The sequence below is a fragment of the Medicago sativa genome, chromosome 8 (assembly GCF_051527215.1).
Source record: "Medicago sativa cultivar Bolivia chromosome 8, Bolivia_mono, whole genome shotgun sequence".
Taxonomy (NCBI): Eukaryota; Viridiplantae; Streptophyta; class Magnoliopsida; order Fabales; family Fabaceae; genus Medicago; species Medicago sativa.
Window position 1 is genome coordinate 52,417,625 of NC_140756.1, and position 20,830 is coordinate 52,438,454.

The 20,830-nt window shown below is 35.8% G+C and overlaps 1 protein-coding gene and 1 pseudogene across 2 annotated transcripts; one reads left to right on the forward strand and one right to left on the reverse strand.

The window, feature by feature from the left end:
* Positions 1–4,079: 4,079 nt before the first annotated feature.
* Positions 4,080–6,692, forward strand: LOC146899449 (uncharacterized; annotated as a pseudogene).
* A 9,477-nt stretch (positions 6,693–16,169) lies between these two features.
* On the reverse strand, positions 16,170–19,892 carry LOC146899450 (transcription factor bHLH123-like). 2 transcript variants are annotated; one of them, XM_085733677.1, is made up of 7 exons: positions 19,412–19,892; positions 18,437–19,025; positions 18,151–18,258; positions 17,908–17,973; positions 17,365–17,430; positions 17,221–17,271; positions 16,170–16,856 (listed from the first exon to the last, which is right to left on the reverse strand). In XM_085733677.1, exons 1-7 carry the CDS (start codon positions 19,711–19,713, stop codon positions 16,707–16,709), a joined length of 1,332 nt encoding a protein of 443 aa, XP_085589803.1. In that variant the 5' UTR covers positions 19,714–19,892; the 3' UTR covers positions 16,170–16,706. The 2 variants fall into 2 exon arrangements, with proteins under 2 accessions (XP_085589803.1, XP_085589802.1); XM_085733676.1 differs by having other exon boundaries at positions 18,437–19,028.
* Positions 19,893–20,830: the final 938 nt, after the last annotated feature.

The following is a 20,830-nucleotide window of genomic DNA, read 5'->3' on the forward strand; positions in this document are numbered from 1 at the left end:
CTCCTTTCTTTTGCTCCAAGACTAAATCTTTCAAATATTTGTTCCCGAAATTAAATAACTTGCAATTGAAGTAAAATAGTTCTAAAAAGGAAATAAAAACATATAAAATCTAATTAGTGTGTTCTCGCCTCGGATTTTTTGCCCAAAACGCCCCAAAAGTACTTATTCTCGATTCCCCAATTTCCCAAAACCATTAAAGTCATCATCCAAGGCTTAAACACATCCAATGGGTTCTTTCCATAACTCTCAATATGGCTTAAAATGAATTTAATTAGTTTTCAAAATAAACATCAAGTTTCAACAACAATAACACTTGTTTTTCTCTAAATTCAACACAACAACAACAATCACTTAAATTATCTATTCCCTTCCATAAATTATCATCATCAACAACAACCAATCAACATTCATAGCATGTAAGCATGAATCACCAACAATCAACAACAACAACTTCATTTTCATCACTTTAAGCAAAAATCATCAAAACAACTTTTCAACAACAACAACAACTATGATTTTTAAGCACATACGACATCAATTTCATGAAGTTGATCATACTCATAAATTCACATGAATTAGGAGCACAAATTTCATCTTTCAAAATCACAAAAGGTCACAAATTATCACAAAAACACTTAAACCCAGAATTGAAAATGAGTGATTATGACTTAATTATGAAAGAGCACTATTCGCCTTACCCCTACTTCTTCAAGAATCCATACCTTAACTTCACTTTAGCTCCTATCCTTCAATCCCAAGCTCTCTCCCTCGAGCTCCTCTTTTCTCCTCTTGATTCTCTTTCTCTCTCTACCTATCTCTCTCTCTCTCAAAATGTTTGTAAAATGAGTGAATGAATGTAATGACCTAATTTTCTCACAAGTGTTCTGTTTATATAGTCACTTCACAATTGGGCTTAAGTTTCTAGTTGTCTTAATGGGCTCAATATTCTTACCAACAAATTCACCAAGAAAATTGCTTTTCCGACAATGAAAACTTCATATTGACACAAGTAAAATACTAAAATGCCCACAACGGTAGTTAACAATCGTTGGGTAAAGCGCCGGCGCATTTACCGGCTAAATATTGTTCACACCGATAAACTAGACCAAGTGCAGACAAGACGTTATCCGTAAGAATTTTTCCTATTTTTGCATCCAATTGCAAATTAAAGTAAACGACTAGGATATGTCGTGAAATTAAAACGTACGTACAAAATAATATTTAACGAGATAAAATTAAAACGCAAGAAATAGTATAAAGGTATGTCGTAAAATGTCATAGAAATACCAAAATGTACGGAACATGTCATAATTATTCATCACAATTCAAAAAGTAATAAAAAAAGCCTAATCATAATCAACCTTGCCGCCTAGCATGCCTCGGCCCCCCGCGCCGCCTAGCAATCCGATACGTAAGGGCTAGGCGACCGCACCGGCTATCCGCATCACCTCCCCGGACAATCTCCTCTTTAGTCATCTCGGCTTGCCCGGCCACAATATCATCGGCCTATATGCACCACATCCCGGATGATCGTCGGCGTGTCGTGGATCTCCCCGGCATGCTCCTCCTCTATGATCTCGCTCCACGTTCGTCGGCCCGGGAGGAGATCCTTCATCGGGTGGGAGAATAAGAGGGTGAAAGACTTTGGCATACCAAGCCATGTAGCCAGGCGCATGATGCCATGGTCTCTCACACCCATCTCCCCAAGCGAGAGAATAACCACGCCCGAGCGTCCATCAACACGGTGGTCGCCAAGAATCGTGTAGGCCGAGTCCGAGGCTCGGGCTCACCCTCGGGAACTAGATTATCTCGCCTCAAGATAATTCTCCACAACATCCTCTCGGCACCCCCTCATCATCTCCAATATCCTCATCCTCTCGCCTCGTCTGCCCCGCGCGGCTAAAAAAACATTCTCTCCTCCTCCATCCGATCATATCCAACAAAACCCTCATCCGCATACCCATTCATAATCATGTGCTAGTGTCGAATCAACCACTCCGGGAGGAGTAATCCACCCGTGGCCGTGAGCCCTCTCCATCTATCCTCGGGTTCCCGCGCTTCCGAGTCTTAGGGACATACGAGTTTTGATCCACCTTTTCTCTCCGAGCGCTAGCGGTACTCGCCGCTTTATCTTTGCGCATCCTATCCTCTCTAATAACCCACCGCCGCTCATCCTCATCCCTAGCCATATCTGTTCAAAACAAATTTAAAAAACACAAATAAGTTGCCTAAAAATATATACTTTTAAGGCATTTAACATGTACCAAATTTTACTTAGGCATATCCCTAAGTTGAATGTATCTAAGCATTTCCTTAAAAACTATATACTTTTAAGGCATTTAACATGTAACAAATTTTACTTGGGAATTCATAAAAATTCAAACTTAGAATCATTCAACTTCGACATTTCATAAAAAAAACATATCAATATTAGTTTTATCATCGGGGTCAAAAATGGTGTAAAGATCGTAACAGCTTGTGCCAAATCGTGCTTCGATTTTGTCAAATCATGCTCCGATTATTTACGAATGAAAATGATAATTTTGACCCGTAAAATCGTGCTCCGATTTTCCAAATCGTACTCCGATTTGACAGCATCCCCCGTTTCGCGTTCTTGCGTCTTTTTCACCCATTTCTGTTCCGAACTGGCTTTTGGTGTAAACATGAAAGTTGTAGATAATTGAGTTAGCTTTCTAGTGGATTTGGTTTGGCTTGAAAATGATTTTTAGATCTTATGATATGATGAAAATACTCTAAGGAGGTGTTAGTGAAATTTTATGAAAACTAACCCAAAACTTATAGATTGTCTCCAAACTTCAAAGCTTGAGTACTATGAGTTTAATTAAGATGTTTATAAGTATTTAATCTATGTTGTGATGAATCTAACTTGGTTTGATATGTAAGTAATTGATTAATGTATATGTTGCTATTGTTGTTGATAGGTTGGAATATATTATGTGATTATTGTATGTTGTATAATGTCATGTTGCTTATGCCATTCAAGTTATTATGCCTAAGTTGTGTTAATGCGTATGTTGTCATGGTTGTCCTTGTGGTTAATGTTGCTGTCATCCAAGATTGTTAAGTGGTTGGTCGTTAGGTCCATGCATACGAAAGTTGAGGGCTTATGCCCCGAGAGTTTATACTCTACTAAAGTTGAGGGCTCATGCCCCGGGAGCTTATGCTCAATTAAAGTTGAGGGCTTATGCCCTGGTGAACCCTTTGTGCTCTATATGTTGGGGGCTTATTGCCCCGATTGGTACCACATGCATTTTGCATTCCTATTGAGTTGTTAAGTTGATGATGTTGCATAGTCGAGTTGGTGTCGTCGATGTCTATGTTGTTGTTGTTGTTGTTGTTAAATTGATTGCTATCAATGAGTTGTTAATGAAGAGTTATGTGAAGTAATAAGTTGCTAAATGTTGTAGTTACGTTGTTAAATTTCATTGATGAATTACATGCTTATTATTTTTTATTATGTATCTCACCCCTTCTGCTTGGAAATGTTGCTCTTCGTATGAGTAACTTGCAGGTGACCAAGATTAGTGCGGTTATGAGTAATCTCCGCCGTGTCGTCTTGGATGCTCGATACGTAACAGATGGGGATTGTTTTTGTCGCATGTTTGATTGTTACGTATTTCCTTTTAAGCATTGTTGAACTATTTTTCATGAGAACTATTTAAGATGTTGATGTTGTGGCCTTAAGAGCCAAAAATTATTATAATATGTTGAAAACTATTTCCGCCGCTTGATTGTTGGATTTTTTTAATAAAAGCAACATTGTTTTTAATAAGTGGCATTTTGTCCTATTTATATTTGTGGAAAATTTTGTAAGTTGAATGTGAAGCTCCATTTATGATGAAAAAAAACTCGATATTCTTTATATTTATTTATGCCGGGAAAACGGGGTGTTACAATTGGTATCGGAGCAGTCGGTCCGTCCGGCCAAGTAGTTGAGTCGAGTAGTGTCTTCTAACAGCTTGGAATACCATTATTATGATGTTCGGATTGTTGTTTGTCGTGTAGAGAATTAAGACGGATGGAAGAAATGATGTCGCTCTGACTGCGCATTACAAGCAATGGCTCAAGTGGTGGGACGAAAGCATAATGCCGGTGGTAATGAAGGAGTTAGGATGCTAGAAACGTTTTTGAGGAATCAACCACCTACGTTCAAGGGAAGGTATGGCCATGATGGAGCTCGTACGTGGCTCAAAGAAGTTGAGAGGATTTTCGCAGTTATGCAATGTAACGATGTTCGATGGTGCGTTTTGGCACACATATGCCGACCGAGGAAGCCGATGACGGGTGGGTTAGTGTCCAACCCGTCTTTGAGAATGGGGCGCCGCTGTTACATGGCCCGTGTTTAGGAGAGAGTTCCTGAACAGTACTTCCCGTAAGATGTCCGCGGGAAGAAAGAGATCGAGTTCCTTGAGTTGAAGCAAGGAGACATGTCGGTGATCGAGTATGTTGCTAAGTTTGTGGAGCCGGCTAAATTTTATCCACACTATACTACCGAGAATGCCGAGTTCTCTAAGTGCATCAAATTCGAGAATGGCTTACGTGCGAGAGATCAAACGAGCCATTGGATATCGTAAGATCCGTAATTTCTCCGAATTGGTGAGCAACAATGCAGAATCTATGAGGAAGATACGAAGGCTCATTATAAGATCATGAACGAGAGGAATAATAAGAATCAACAAAGTCGTCCTAAGCCATACGATTAGCTTCGCCGATAAGGGTAAACAAAGGGTGAATGATGAAAGGAGGCCTAGAAAGAAAGATACTCCCGCCGAAGTTGTTTGCTATACTGTGGTGAGAAAGGCCACAAGAGTAATGCTTGTATCGGGGATGTGAAACGGTGTTTTAGATGTGGTAAGAAGGGGCATACTATTATAGAATGCAAGCGTGGTGACATTGTGTGCTTCAACCGCAATGAAGAAGGCCATATTGGATCGCAAGTGCAAGAAGCCTAAAAAGACTCAAAGTTAATGGGAAGATGTTTGCCTTGACCGGTATGCAAACAGAGAATGAGGACCGGTTGATTAGAGGTACATGTTTCATTAATAGTATTCCTTTAATTGCTATTATTGATACCGGTGCTACGCATTGTTTTATTGCCGCCGATTGTGTTACTAAGTTGGGTCTTGATATGTCTTTTATGAACAGTGGAAATGGTTGTCGAAACTCCATCTAAGGGTTCGGTGATTACTTCTCTAGTGTGTCCGAAATGTCCTTTGTCAATGTTTGGTGGGGATTTCGAAGTTGATTTAGTTTGTTTACCTTTGAGTGGAATGGATGTAATCCTTGGTATGAACCGGTTGGAGTATAACCGTGTTCACATTAATTGTTTCAATAAGTCGGTGTATTTTTCTTCCGTGGAAGAAGAGAGTAAAGTTGAGTTCTTGACTACTAAGCGCCTAAAACAAGCTTGATGCATGATGAAAATCAGTTGTTTTCCTTGATGGCGTCCTTGTCGATTGAGAATCAAGCAAAGGATTGATAAGTTGCAAGTCGTGTGTGAATTTCCCGAAGTTTTTCCCGATGAGATTCCCGATGTGCCACCGGAGAGAGAAGTAGAATTTGCTATTGATCTTGTTCCAGTACGAAGCCGGTGTCTATGTCACCTTACCGTATGTCGGCTTTCGAGTTAGCCGAGTTGAAGAAACAAGTTAGAGGATTTGCTAGATAAGAAGTTTGTAAGACCGAGTGTTTCACCATGGGGAGCACCGGTATCGTTAGTGAAGAAGAAGGATGGTAGCATGAGATTGTGTATTGATTATAGACAGTTGAACAAAGTGATGATAAAGAATAGGTATCCACTTCCAAGAATTGATGATTTGATGGATCAGCTTGGTGGGTGCACGTGTGTTTAGCAAGATTGATTTAAGGTCGGGTTACCATCGATTAAGGTGAAAGATGAAGATATGCAGAAGATGGCTTTTAGAACACGTTATGGACATTATGAATATACGGTGATGCCTTTCGGTGTTACCAATGCACCAGGTGTATTTATGGAGTACATGAACCGCAAGCTTTTCATTCTTACTTAGATCGTTTCGTGGTTGTGTTCATCGATGATATTTTGATATACTCTAAGTCCGAAGAAGAACATGCCGAACATTTGAAGATTGTTTTACAAGTGCTAAAGGAGAAGAAGTTGTATGCTAAGTTATCAAAGTGTGAATTCCGTCTGAATGAAGTAAGTTTTCTTGGCCACATTATATCCGATAAAGGTATTGCGGTGGATCCGTCTAAAATTGATGCAATGTCACAATGGGAGACTCCTAAGTCGGTTATCGAGATTAGAAGCTTTTTGGGATTAGCGAGGTTATTACCGCAGGTTTATAGAAGGATTTTCTAAGTTAGCACTTCCGTTAACTCAATTGACCTATAAAGGGAAAACTTTTGTGTGGGATGTTCAACGTGAGAATAGTTTTAATGAATTAAAGCGACGGTTGACGACAGCTCCGGCTTTGATTCTACCCAAGCTAGATGAACCTTTTGTTGTGTATTGTGATGCATCCAAGTTAGGTTTAGGCGGTGTGCTTATGCAAGATAATAAGGTGGTGGCTTATGCATCGAGACAGTTGCGGATTCATGAAAGAAATTATCCTACTCATGATTTAGAGTTAGCCGCGGTAGTTTTTGTGCTTAAGATTTGGAGGCATTATTTGTACGGTTCCGGCATTTGAAGTGTTCAAAGGACCATAAGAGCTTAAGGTATTTGTTTGATCGAAGAAATTGAATATGAGGTGCGAAGCCGACTTGAATTGTTAAAAGATTATGACTTTGGATTGAATTACCATCCAGAAAAGCTAATGTTGTTGCGAGATGCCTTAAGTAGGAAAAACTTGCATATGTCCGCTATGATGGTCAAAGAGTTGGAGCCGTTAGAGCAGCTTTAGTGACCTGAGTTTGGTTTGTGAATTGTCACCTCGTAGTGTAAAGTTGGGTATGTTGAGGATAAATAGTAAATTTTTAGACAATATTAAAGAAGCACGACGTAAAGCGGATGTGAAGTTTGTGGATTTGTTGATTGGTAGTAACCAGTGCGTAAGATAGTGACTTCAAAGTAGATGTTCGGGGAGTATTGCAATTTAGAGATAGAATTTGTATTCCCGATAATGACGAGATGAAGAAGATGATTCTTGAAGAAAGCCATAGAAGTAGCTTAAGTATTCATCCGGGAGCTACTAAAATGTATCACGATTTGAAGAAATTGTTTTGGTGGTCTCGGTTTGAAACGTGATGTGGCACAATTTGTGTATGCATGCTTGACTTTTCGGTAAGTCAAAAGTTGAGCATCGAAACCCGCCGGGTTGATGACACCTTTAGATGTGCAAGAGTGGAAGTGGGATAGTATATCCATGGGTTTTGTGACAAGGTTTCCGAACACTCCAAGAGGGCATGACGCGATATGGGTGATTGTGGACAGATTGACGAAGTCGGCTCATTTCATTCCGATTAACATCGCTTTCCCGTGTCTCGGTTGGCGGAGATTTATATTCGTGAGATAGTGAAGCTACATGGTGTTCCGTCGAGCATTGAGTCGGATAGAGATCCAATGTTTACTTCTAGATTTTGGAAGAGTTTGCAAGAGGCTTTGGGTTCTAGATTGAGGTTGAGTTCGGCGTATCATCCGCAAACAGATGGTCGGTCGGAGAGAACGATTCGGTCGTTAGAAGACTTACCGAGGGTCTCGTGTACTTGATTAAGGAGGAACTTGGGATAGTCATCTTCCGTTGATAGAGTTCACGTACAATAACAGCTACCATTCTAGCATTGGAATGGCACCATTCGAAGCTTTGTATGGCCGTAGGTGCGTAACTCCCCTGTGTTGGTTCGAGTCGTGTGAAAGTGTAGTTTTGGGACCGTATATCGTTCAGCAAACTACCGAGAAGGTTAAGTTAATCCAAGAGAAGATGAAAGCGTCACGTAGTCGACAAAAGAGTTATCATGATAAGAGCAGGAAAGACCTTGAGTTTCGGGAAGGAGATCATGTATTTCCGAGAGTCACTCATGTGACCGGTGTTGGACGTGCATTGAAGTCGAAGAAGTTGACTCCGAGGTTTATTCGTCCGTATCAGATTTCGTAGAGGATTGGAACGGTTGCTTATAGGGTGGGTTTGCCGCCGCATCTTTCGAATTTACATGATGTGTTTCATGTGTCGCAACTTCGGAAGTATGTTCCGGACCCATCTCATGTGATTCCTAGAGACGATGTGCAAGTTAGAGATAACCTCACGGTCGAGACCTTACCAATGAGAATTGAAGGTCGCGGAGTGAAGAAGCTTAGAGGCAAAGAGATATCCCATGTGAAGGTCGTTTGGGGAGGAGCGACCGGTGAAAGTTTGACGTGGGAATTGGAAAGTAAGATGTTGGAGTCTTATCCAGAATTGTTTGCATAAGGTACATTTTCGAGGACGAAAATTTTATAAGTTGGGGAGAGTTGTAACGCCTTGTTTCTTATTTTAATTATTTTATTAAATTAGAGTTGAGTTATATATTTAAATTGATATATATATATATATATATATGATTATGTGTGATATGTGATATTTACTTAAGTGGCTTTATTTTGTTTATTTAGTAAATATGACAAAAATGTAGTAAGAGGTCTTGAGGGGCTGAAACTGAAATTAGAAAAGTTTAGTGGGCATAAGTAGAAATAATAGAAGTGGTTAGAAATTAAAAAAAAAAGAGAAACATGTCGGAATACGTTTTCACGTAGAAACAAGTTTTGGAGAAACCTAGAGGGAGGAGAAGAACCCGAGAAGGAGAAACTCGAACCTTGCTATCCGTCGAATTAAGGTAAGGGTGGCATTCATATTCTCTAATCTTAAGTATGTTCTTCGAAATTGGGTTTGACAAAAGTTGTAGGTTGTGAGTTTTGGGGATTAGGGTTAATCTTATCTTGTTGTTCATAGCTTTGTTGTTTGAGAAATTAGGTCTTTGAATTATGAATTTAATTGTTGAAAGTGCATGAATTTCCCATGAATTGTTGTGTTGAATTGATGTTCGTGTCTTAGAATGATCATAGGCAATGTTCCCTATCAAATTTGGGGTTTGGGTGATTGAAAATTGGGTTTTTGAGGTGAAAAATGGTGTAAAAATCGTAACAACCTGTGCCAAATCGTGCTCCGATTTTGTCAAATTGTGCTCCAATTATTTACGAATGAAAATGCTAATTTTGACCCGTAAAATCGTGCTCCGATTTTCCAAATCGTACTCCGATTTGACAACATCCCCCGTTTCGCATTCTTGCGTCTTTTTCACCCATTTCTGTTCCGAACTGGCTTTTGGTGTAAACATGAAAGTTGTAGATAATTGAGTTAGCTTTCTAGTGGCTTTGATTTGGCTTGAAAAAGATTTTTAGATCTTAAGATATGATGAAAATACTCTAAGGATGTCTTAGTGAAATTTTATGAAAACTAACCCAAAACTTATAGATTGTCTCCAAACTTCAAGCTTGAGTACTATGAGTTTAATTAAGATGTTTATAAGTATTTAATCTATGTTGTGATGAATCTAACTTGGTTTGATATGTAAGTAATTGATTAATGTATATGTTGCTATTGTTGTTGATAGGTTGGAATATATTATATGATTATTGTATGTTGTATAATGTCATGTTGCTTATGCCATTCAAGTTGTTATGCCTAAGTTTTGGTAATGCGTATGTTGTCATGGTTGTCCTTGTGGTTAATGTTGTTGTCATCCAAGATTGTTAAGTGGTTGGTCGTTAGGTCCATGCATACTAAAGTTGAGGGCTTATGCCCCGAGAGTTTATACTCTACTAAAGTTGAGGGCTCATGCCCCGGGAGCTTATGCTCAATTAAATTTGAGGGTTTATGCCCCGGTGAACCCTTTGTGCTCTATATGTTGGGGGCTTATTGCCCTGATTGGTACCACATGCATTTTGCATTCTATTGAGTTGTTAAGTTGATGATGTTGCATAGTCGAGTTGGTGTCGTCGATGTCTATGTTGTTGTTGTTCTTTGTTGTTGTTAAATTGATTGCTATCAATGAGTTGTTAATGAAGAGTTATGTGAAGTAATAAGTTTCTAAATGTTGTAGTTACGTTGTTAAATTCCATTGATGAATTACATGCTTATTATTTTTGATTATGTATCTCACCCCTTCGCTTGGAAATGTTGCTCTTCGTATGAGTAACTTGCATGTGACCAAGATTAGTGCAGTTATGAGTAATCTCCGCCGTGTCGTCTAGGATGCTCGATACATAACGGGATGGAGATTGTTTTTGTCGCATGTTTCCTTGTTACGTATTTCCTATTAAGCATTGTTGAACTATTTTTCATGAGAACTATTTAAGATGTTGTGGCCTTAAGAGCCAAAGATTATTATAATATGTTGAAAACTATTTCCGCTGCATGATTGTTGGATTTTTTATAAAAGCATATTGTTTTTAATAAGTGGCATTTTGTCCTATATATTTGTGGAAAATTTTGTAAGTTAAATGTGATGCTCCGTTTATGATGAAAAAAAAAACCTGTGATATTCTTTATATTTATTTATGCTGGAAAAACGGGGTGTTACAAGAGGCATATCACATATTCACATTATATACCTCCACCTGAAAAATTCACTACCGGTTGTAGCAATACATATCAAGATAACTATACTCATAGAACTTTTAACTTTAGACGGCATAACTCAAATCTATGTATTAACTCAATTCATTACATTCATTTACCAAAGAAAATTTAGAAGTACACATACACAAAGATTTTAAAACATCTCATATTTACAAATGTGACTATCAATCATGAACATTTTAATCACCTTCCCACTAGTTAATAATATATTGAATCCGTAACACGGTAACATTGTACAAAAACATGTATTACTCACGTAGTTTTAAGTTCTTTATAAAGTATAATGTTGTCAAAATCCAACATTATAATAATTATAACATATATACATTATTAAATTTAACATATTTGGAAAAAAAAATCACAAAAAAAGCAAGATTATTTCACTTAGGCTTTGTTTGCGAGTTTGGAGGGAGGGGAAGGGAAGGCTTCTAGGGGTGGAAAATATGACGAAAAATGGAGAAATCTTTCAAAAAAAATTAAAAGAGTAGGTTTTTAGAGAATGATAAATTAATGCATATGATTACTATATTCTCAATTTTAAAAATAATATAACAACATAGATTAAATTTGAAGAATTCATGTAAACCCTCCAAAACCCCCCAAAACTCTCCTCCAATACAATTTTTTCGTTCCCCCAAATGAGGAGGGTTTAGTATTATGAAGAAAATTTAACCCCCCAAAACCCTCCCCTTCCATTTTCATCTATTTCATCCACTTGCTCATTCCTTTTTTCCCAAGCCTTCCCCTCCCTTCCCCTCCAAACTCGCAAACAAAGCCTTAGGCATTTCATCAAACACCTTAAGTGCATTTTAAAATACTAGCACAATTAGTGTTAATTCAACATCAAATTCAACTACATTGTACCTAAACCTACTCTAAACAACAATGTCGGCATAAACAATCGATCAAAGCATCTAAATCATGCATAATTTGCACTTTTCTAACCTAACCTAAAACTAACATTTTGCTCAAAATTATGAAAACTAACACCCTAAACAAACTACATTGCATGTAAATAGGAAGAAAAGAACTTACTTGTGATTTACTTGAAGAAATTAGGATGATTTTCGAGCAAATGAGGATTGGGAGATTTTGATTAAAATTTGACGTTTGTGTTGCATTTGTTACGGAACCAGAATCGGAAGTTTCGCGTTCATATCATTAACATTGCAACGACGCTAACAACCGCTAGGTCCAAATGCGTTAAGCATCCGTCGACGGTTTTCCCAACGGTAGTTAACAACCGCTAGGGGTAAAAACGTCATTTACTTGTGTCAATAGGAAGTATTCATTGTTAAAAAAGCAATTTTCATTCACCTAAGTTACAACACACTTAAACCATCAAAATAACAAATAATTATCATTTCTAAATAATTACCCCATCTCACTAGTAACTTTGTAAAATTAATTATTCTCACCAAAACACCAAAAATAACCTTCTAATAAAATGACTAACTTACCATTGCTCACAAAATGACCAAAATACCTCTGAGTCTAAAAATGACTAAATTACCATTCTAGGTCAAAAATCCACCAATCCCTAATAAAATACGCACAGAGACAATTAATCACATACAAACACATATAAACACACATAATAAATAATTAAAATAATTCTAGCGAAAAATGGGTTGTTACTTAATTCACGAAGAAATCATGCAAATCGGAAAGCATATACATTTAAATATTTATGGGTCCTTGGGAAGACAAAGAATGAAGATTCAAGAGGCCTCGAAAGACTTTACAAAGAGAGGAATTTTGTTCCCATGTTCCAAAACAACTTACATAGAAGCAAATACCTAAACATGGGAAGAAGCAGCATTTAGGCACATGCGCTCGGAGCATGGAGCAACCAGGAACATGCGCTTGGCTCATGGAATGGTGCTCTAGGAACATGGATGCCTGTGCGCCTCGTGCATTCAACCTTGCTGAAAAAGTCGCAATTTTGCGACGTTTTTTCCCCGTAAGCCCGCGAGCTTTAGCCCAAGTTTAGGTGGAAACTTCCCTAAATACCGCCTACTTCATTCATAATTTCTCGTTCATAACCGAAACAGTTCAAGGGAAGGCGATTCTAGTAGCTTCGGGGAGGAGTTTTTTTTTATCTTCTCCTTATTTTTCTAGAGTATGTTTTTATCTTTTTGTAATTTGTCTTTAGTTACCATGTGTAACTAAATCTTTATAGGCGAGGGTTCTAAGATGAACCTCTATTTTTGGATAAATATTTAATTTAATGTCGTTTATTTAGTTATTTTTTGTTCGCTATTTAGTTTTATTATGTTATATTTATTTCCATAGAAGCGCAACCCTAGTTTAGACACTTAGGTAGTGATTGGGCCTAATATTGATATTTATATTTTGATATTTATATCTGTGTATCTAGGAAGTAATTAGTTAGTAACTAGATGAAAGATACGAAGAAAACGAGTTGACCCTAGTAGTAAGTACTTAGAAGGTGACATTACTAATATTGAGTAAAATCTCGCCGAACCTAGGATGTAACTAGTTATTAATTGAGGAAACAAGTGACTTTGGGAAGTGAACGGAGCCAAGTAGAGCCATTCTCTTCAACCCTTGGTAAGGAAGACACCGATAGGGCTGCCCGTTTGTAGAACTACGGAGAGGGAGAGTGTGCTATGAACTCCTAAGATCCATAGATGGGAAAACCTTTAGGAACACCGGCCACCATACCTTTGGAAATTTAGGAAAGCCAACTTAAGTCTATGTTTCAATTACCTTTGAGGGAGTAAGACCCCACACGTAAGGATCACCGTGTGACCATCGGGTGCAACTCAACATCGAAAGCATATACCTAAATCAACCGAGTGAGTAAGACCCAACACGTAAGGATCACCGTGCAATCGGCAGTGCAACTTGACGAACCGATTAGGTTAGAATGTCCCATGAACTTACTTTTATAGTCTACTTATAATAACTAAATGCCACACGAATGTTATTTAATTTCAACAAATTAATAGGGGAATCGAAGAATCGTAAACGCCTGCTTACTTTTCTACAACCAAAATAGGGAACTTGCTCGTTGCAAACCGATAACAATTGCAATTTCTAACCCTTTACTCCTTTATTTCATTTCCCTGTGGATATGATACTCTAATCACTTTATTACCCGGTAAATGATTTGGTACACTTGCCTAATCCGACCATCAAATATTGGATCTATGTTTTGAACTCGCATTGTGGATTCACGGACCAAACCCGCTAGTATTGAATTATTATATAAGTATTATTTTAAAGTAAAGAAACATAAGAAGTATTATTGAATGGGTCTTTTTGATGTTCCTTTGTTAGGGTGGTGTTATACTTTGGTTAGGCTGAACGGGAGGGCTATGAGCAAGCTTGATCGTGTCTTGGTTTCGATGGTTGGTGGGATAGTTGGGGGTGGCATGTACGTGGGCTTTGTAAAAAGATGTATCTTATCATTATTCTTTGCCGCCGATATATTCTAGTCACCTTTGGGCTCCCAAGCCTTTTAGGTTCAATACTTTTTTGTTGGATCATCCGGGTATTCTGAGATTGTTGCTTATAGTTGGGGATCTAGAGAGTTGGTAGGGTGGTTGCTATTAGATTGAGTGAAAAATTGAAGAGACTCAAATTTGAGCCGAAAATGTGGAATGTTGAGGTTTTTGGTAATTTGGAGTTTAAGATTTCAAGTTTGTGGAGTAGATTAAGATCCTTGGTTTAAAGGTTGTAAAGAGTGTCCTTACTTTAGAGGAAGCAGATTATAGGATTAAATCTTGCTTTGATTTGTGGACTATATTAAAGGTTAAAGATGCTCACATGTTTCAAAGATCAAGATCTCGTTGGTTGAAGGATAGAGATGCTAGGGTTATGACTCATCTTAAGGGAACCCCGCCATTATAACGGGTTATATTGAGACGATATTAAAATAAAGCTTCCACTAATTCATCATTGGGTCATGTTCTAATTTCTTAAACTGATATACATATCATAAACTCGATAATCTACCGAGTTAATTCCAACAAAGACAGAGGGGGATTCAAGGATTCCCTAATCGCCGTTAAATTTCGAATGACAAAACCTAATCTCGCATCGTACAAGACAATTAATGCAATCACATTCATCTTTTCTTAATTCTTTTACTTTTAACTAAATTTATATAATTACTCGAGTTGAACGAAAATCCTTATGGAGACGATAACTTACCACTTTATTACTTGAGTACAATTCGGTGAACATGCCAATTCATACACCATCGCAAACAAACAAAAATCTATTCATGTGCCCGTCTTTCCGCTCTTTTTATTGTGCCAACGTTTGAAAATTATGAACGGTGTTTTTTTAAGAAATTTTGATTTTGATTAAAAGTAATAATATAAATATTTTTTGCTTTCAAATTATAACAAATCAAACTAATCATGATTATCTATTTCAATGAAAACAACAATATAACAAAAAAATCTAATCAAATTTTTTATTTATATGACACCAACAACAATCTTTATTATAGAAAAAATTGTTGTGTAATGGTATAATCAAGATAATGGAAAAGTAAGTATAGACACATTCATTTAGTTTGTTACACTTTTTAAATGATAAAGGAAAAAACTGAACATTTGTGTTTGTTGCACTTTTATTTTAATATTTTTATCCTTTACATATGTTGCAAATTAATTTTTGGCTTAATTGCATGTTTGGTCCCTTATGTTTATTTTAAGTTTCAAGTTGGTCCCTTATATTTTAAAAGTTTCGAGTTGGTCCCTTACGTTTTAAAGATTTCAAGTTGGTTCAAAACGTTACTCACGTTGAAATAAGTTAGTCGCTTCCATCACTTAACCGTTTAAACATTCGGTCAATAATATGGGTGATGAAATTTACCTTATTTAGAAAACCGGATTTAAAAGTTTTTTTTTAATTTTTTTGTTTTATTAAACTCAATATCATGTTGCGTAAGAGACCAACTTATTCCAACGTGAGTAACGTTTTGGACCAACTTAAAATCTTTAAAACGTAAAAGACCAACTTAAAACTTTTAAAATACATGAGACCAACTTAAAACCTAAAATAGATGAAACATTTAATGAAGCCTTAATTTTTTATGAGTAAAATTTAGGACGAAAGGATGTTTCTCCCATCTTAGGTAGAGACCATTTTGAGATTTGTCTAAATAATTAAAAAGGAATAATTACGTTTGCTCATCGTCATTCAAAAGAAGGACCATTTCAAGAACTTCTTCTAAGATAAAACCATTTATGGGCTTTTCTCTTCTTTTTACATGTGCTTCCAATAGAAGCTCTTCTATGTGACCATTCGTTACAAAGCACAAAAGCATGTGTGCAAGCATCTTCAATATACATATACATACACAATATTAAAATGATTAATTTTGTTGGTATGCATAAAAATGTAAAGTTACACTAAATTTTGAAACAAAAAATTGAAAGGGGCAGTGTGGGCCACCTTCTGACTTCCACTCACATATTCCAAATAAATAAACAATTGAAAAGTGAGTTTTCCAAACAAAAATAACATATCCAACACTCACTCACTCACTCTTCTAATTCTATATATCAATGATTCCTCCAAATTAGATTTCTTTAACTTGAACTAAAGGTACTTTCACCTCTAATCACAATTTTATATAACAAGAAGAAATTAATAAAGCTCCTTTATCTTTTTGTCAACAACAATTTCTCATCTAGTTTAGAATTAGAACCTCCCTATATTCAGCAAATTTTGTCATTCTTATAATCCCACTTTTTGTAAGCATATAATCTTTCAATTATTACAACAATTTAATTAATGTGCTCCAAAATGGTCCCCAAAATTGGCCTAAAAATGCTTCATAATTCTCCATACAATTGACTTCAATTGGCTCCTCTATGACCTCTCTTTCTAAGAATCATTTCATTTCCCTTTCTTCATCTTTAAACACATTTTCTACTTTCTCTGCAGAGGCAATAAACAAACTTTACATATTAATGTGGCCTTGTGTGTTGTCTCTTTTCTTTCATCATATCATTACCAACTTGACATGGTATTGTGATAAGACTTGTCCTAGTTGCAAAGTATTGGTTCCGTGCCACTTTTTTTTTTCTTCAAAACATTTATTAATTATCTGAAAGTTCCTCCAAATGTTGGTGTCCAATATTCAACTGTGGGTTCATGTGTCATTGGAAATGTACTAGAAACTGGTACTAAACATAGCCCTCTGCTTCTAAGATCCTGCTTTGGACCCTCTCCTTCCTTAGATTTACCAAAACTCTACAAAAGCAACAAAAACTAAGTCATATTAATGAATTAATATAATTAGGAAAACTTTGGATGTAGCGAAAACGCTTTCTAACATTCTTTTTTCAACGTTTTCTCAATTATTGAATGAAATTCATGCAGATCCCACCACTTCTTGAGAAATTGATTTCACATCAAGTGATAAACCAATATGAATTTCAATCAATTGAAAAGAATGTTTCGAACAATATTAGAGATTTTGTGGTTAGTACACATATGGTCAACTTTTAAAACGAGATATGAAAAATATTTTTATTTATGAGAAACGTTATGAATACTATCTTTTTAACACTTTCTTTAGCATTCACTTTTCTACTATTGTATCTATATATTTTACCTGATGATGCTGGATTGGAGCTCCACTTTTCAAATATGGGGTGCTTAAAACCTGTAGAAATCAAAGAGAAAATTAGTAAGATGAAAATTTTGTTAACATTATAAGCTTTTAGAAAAATAGTAAATAATGGGAAAAGAGGCTTACAGTCACTTGTTCATGGAGGAATTTGATATATTCAATTGCTTCAGAGAGCACTGAGGCTGTATCAGTCTGACTCAACATAGCAAACAGATTTTTAAATTAAATTCAATAACCAACATTAGAAAATAATATCATAGTTCAAAATTGCATTCTGAAACCACATATGCAGCTTTAATATAAAGGTTTTAGAAGTTTTTGCAACGGTATTGCAATGATAATTTTAACCACATAGGTCACATTTGTTCGTATTTTTGCAGCTTTAATATAAAGGTTTTAGAAGTTTTTGCAACGGTATTACAATGATAATTTTAACCACATCGGTCACATTTGTTCGTATTTTTGCAGCTTTAATATAAAGGTTTTAGAAATTTTTGCAACGGTATTACAATGATAATTTTAACCACATCGGACACATTCGTACGTATTTTTCCTTAATATCGAAATTCACTTTGCATCTACAACCGAAATTTAAAACTATGATTTATATCATTAATACACAGAAGAAAATGATAATTTTCTTCTATATTGTATCATAACCTTGCTCACCTTTCCAAAAGGTGAAACCAATTGTTGAAGTGCAGTGATTCTGTCCCCCATCTTCTCTTTTCTCACCTAAGAACAAAAGATACAGTACATGTTTATATCCATTATAATTTTTGGACTGAAGAAAAACAAAAAATATAAAATGAAAGTACATAAAAAAGAGTAAAGATATATGAAATTAAAGACAAAAGTTTAAAGCTAACTAGCTTCCCTTTGGTGTTAAAAGGTTAGTTGCATTTATTGTACCTTAAAAGCTGGCAAAGGTGATGGGGTTTCATTTTTGGACCTTTTTGGTGCAGGCTCACTCCCACTTTTTTTCACCATAGCACTTGAGTCCCTACCTTCAGATATATTCTGCAAAATCATCACTACACAAATGAAATTCAAATTTATTCCTACTAGTTTATGCTTTTTTATTCAGACTAATAGCTTATAGTATATTAATATATCATCAGTTAGGTGTTAATGATATGTTATATAAATAGATAAAAAAATGTGCAAAAATGTTGTATAATTATGATAATATTAATACCTTTGTTTGTGCACCAAAATTTGGTGTTGTAAATGGGGGCAAGAAGCTGGATGAAGCATCCTTAATAGTAGTCTCTGAAGCATTCCAAAATGGAGCATTATTGGTGAAATGCAATTGGTTGTTTGGTTGTTGATGTTGTTTTTGATTTTGATGAGATACTTTAGACCAAGAAGGAATTAACTCGTTTGTACTCAAACCATAGCTTGTTGATGAGTATGGAAAATTCATGGAACGATTCTCGAATGAATTACCATGTTGAGGTTGAATTTGATTTGTTTCAGTTCCTAAAAGTCCTTGTAACATTGAAGGGTTACCATATAAAGCTGAAGAATCCATTTGGCTTATCATGTTACTATCGCCGGAACTATATTGAGGACTAAACTGTGGTTGATCCAAAGAGAAACCTCTATTCACTTGCTTGAATTCATTGCTTGAAGATTCATTAGAGAATAACTTTTCTTGTCTCCAATTAACTTGATGAGTTAGTCCAACTCCAATTCCACTAGTTTCTTGCTCAAAATTTGTGCTTGTTGAGTTCAAATTCTCTTGAAGCATAGACCTGAAACTACCTTCTGAAGCCTTCTCATTTCTTCTATATCATTTGCATCAAATCCAACACAAAAAATTAGTTACTTTACTACCCTTTTTACCTCAAAATTTATTCTCTTTTTCTAAGATAGCATGAAGAAAAAGAAAGATCCTACTTTATTAAAATAAAATTGCAACTTTAGGTGTGTTATTCTTTAATTTATAGTTGGTAAATGAACTAAACCAACTAAAAAAATTGTGAGATTGTATTTGATAATTAACATGTGAAATTGGATTCATTAAGAATTTTTTTTTCGAACTTAAGCTTAAAAGTGAGCTTGTTAAGTAAATGAATTGAAGTTAACTTGTGTATAGTTTGACTTGTTTGGTTCACGAACAAGTTCGAGTTCTATTACTTTTCTTTATCTTGAGAAAGAAGAAACTTACAGTATAGATGCTTGATTCCAATCAATGTTTTGTGCAGAAAGTCCTAAACCCATCATATGCAAGTTGGAGTCATTGTTTGAAGTTGAAGAATCTGAAGGTTGAAGCTTTTGAGTAGTATCATGGAAAACCACGGAAGAACTACCCGAAGCAGACATAGTCTCATGATGTTGTTGTTGCTGCTGCTGCCAACCTCCAAAGGAAGAAGATTGTTGTTGTTGTTGTTGTTCAACACTTTCAAACCTCATATTTCTAGCTGGTGTATCCCACCAATTTCCACTTGCTTGAAATTGTTCTTCTGCCATAATTGATTATCAATTAATCTTTCACAAATAAAAAACTTATGATGATTTTGTTGATGTTGTTGATTGATTCTGTCTTCACTGCACAATATGCACAAAGATGTAAATAAGTTTAATGCTATGAATTTTATGTGTAGTGTTATGTGAAGGAGAGAGTGAGTGTATATTAGAAATGAATGAATGGAAAAAAAAGGTTCAAAACTTGTGAGTATTTATATTGGGAAGTAAAGAAAAAATATCATCATATGTTGAAAGAAAATTGGGAACAGCAACAAGACTAAGAAGAAGGAATATAGTTGACGCCTTTGACAATTCAGGAGGTATTGATTAGACAATGGAATTATATGTTGTTTTGAAATGGAATTTGGTTCATTCCTTATTGGCTTATTATATTAATTTAGGCTTAATTAATGATTTGGTCCCTTAAGTTATTTGTTGGTTACATTTTGGTCCCATAAGTTATTAACGTTACAATTTGGTCCCATAAGTTATTAACGTTACAATTTGGTCCCTTAAGTTATTTGTTGGTTTCGTTTTGGTCCCATAAGTTATTAGAGTTAAGGGAGTAGTTTGGGACCAAAACGAAACCAACAAATAACTTAAGGGACCAAATTGTAACGTTAATAACTTATGGGACCAAATTGTAACGTTAATAACTTATGGGACCAAAATGTAACCAACAAATAACTTAAGGGACCAAATCATTAATTAAGCCATTAATTTATAAATTCCTCTTTTTGTTTTGTTTTTTTATCAAGAAAAAACTACCACTTTTTATGATGTTTCATAAATTGTTTAAAGAAACAACCGTAGTTATTAAGTGAAAGATAACTTTTGTAAAAATGACTTGATTTTGTTTTAAATCAAGGTTTTTAGATTGAACATAATTGATTCATTCTAAATTTTAAGGCATTTCAAGACGGAGAACACTTAAAAAAAGGACAAAAACTACAAAAATTGCATAAGAGCTACTGCCCATGCGCATGAGGAAGCCCCGGCTACTCCCCTGTGCATGTCATCCCATGTGCCCCTACGCATGAGGCTCATAGTTGCGGCTAGAAATCGCTCGTTTGTTTGTTTTCCAAGCCGGATTGGTGGAAAAATCTAAGTTATATTCTCT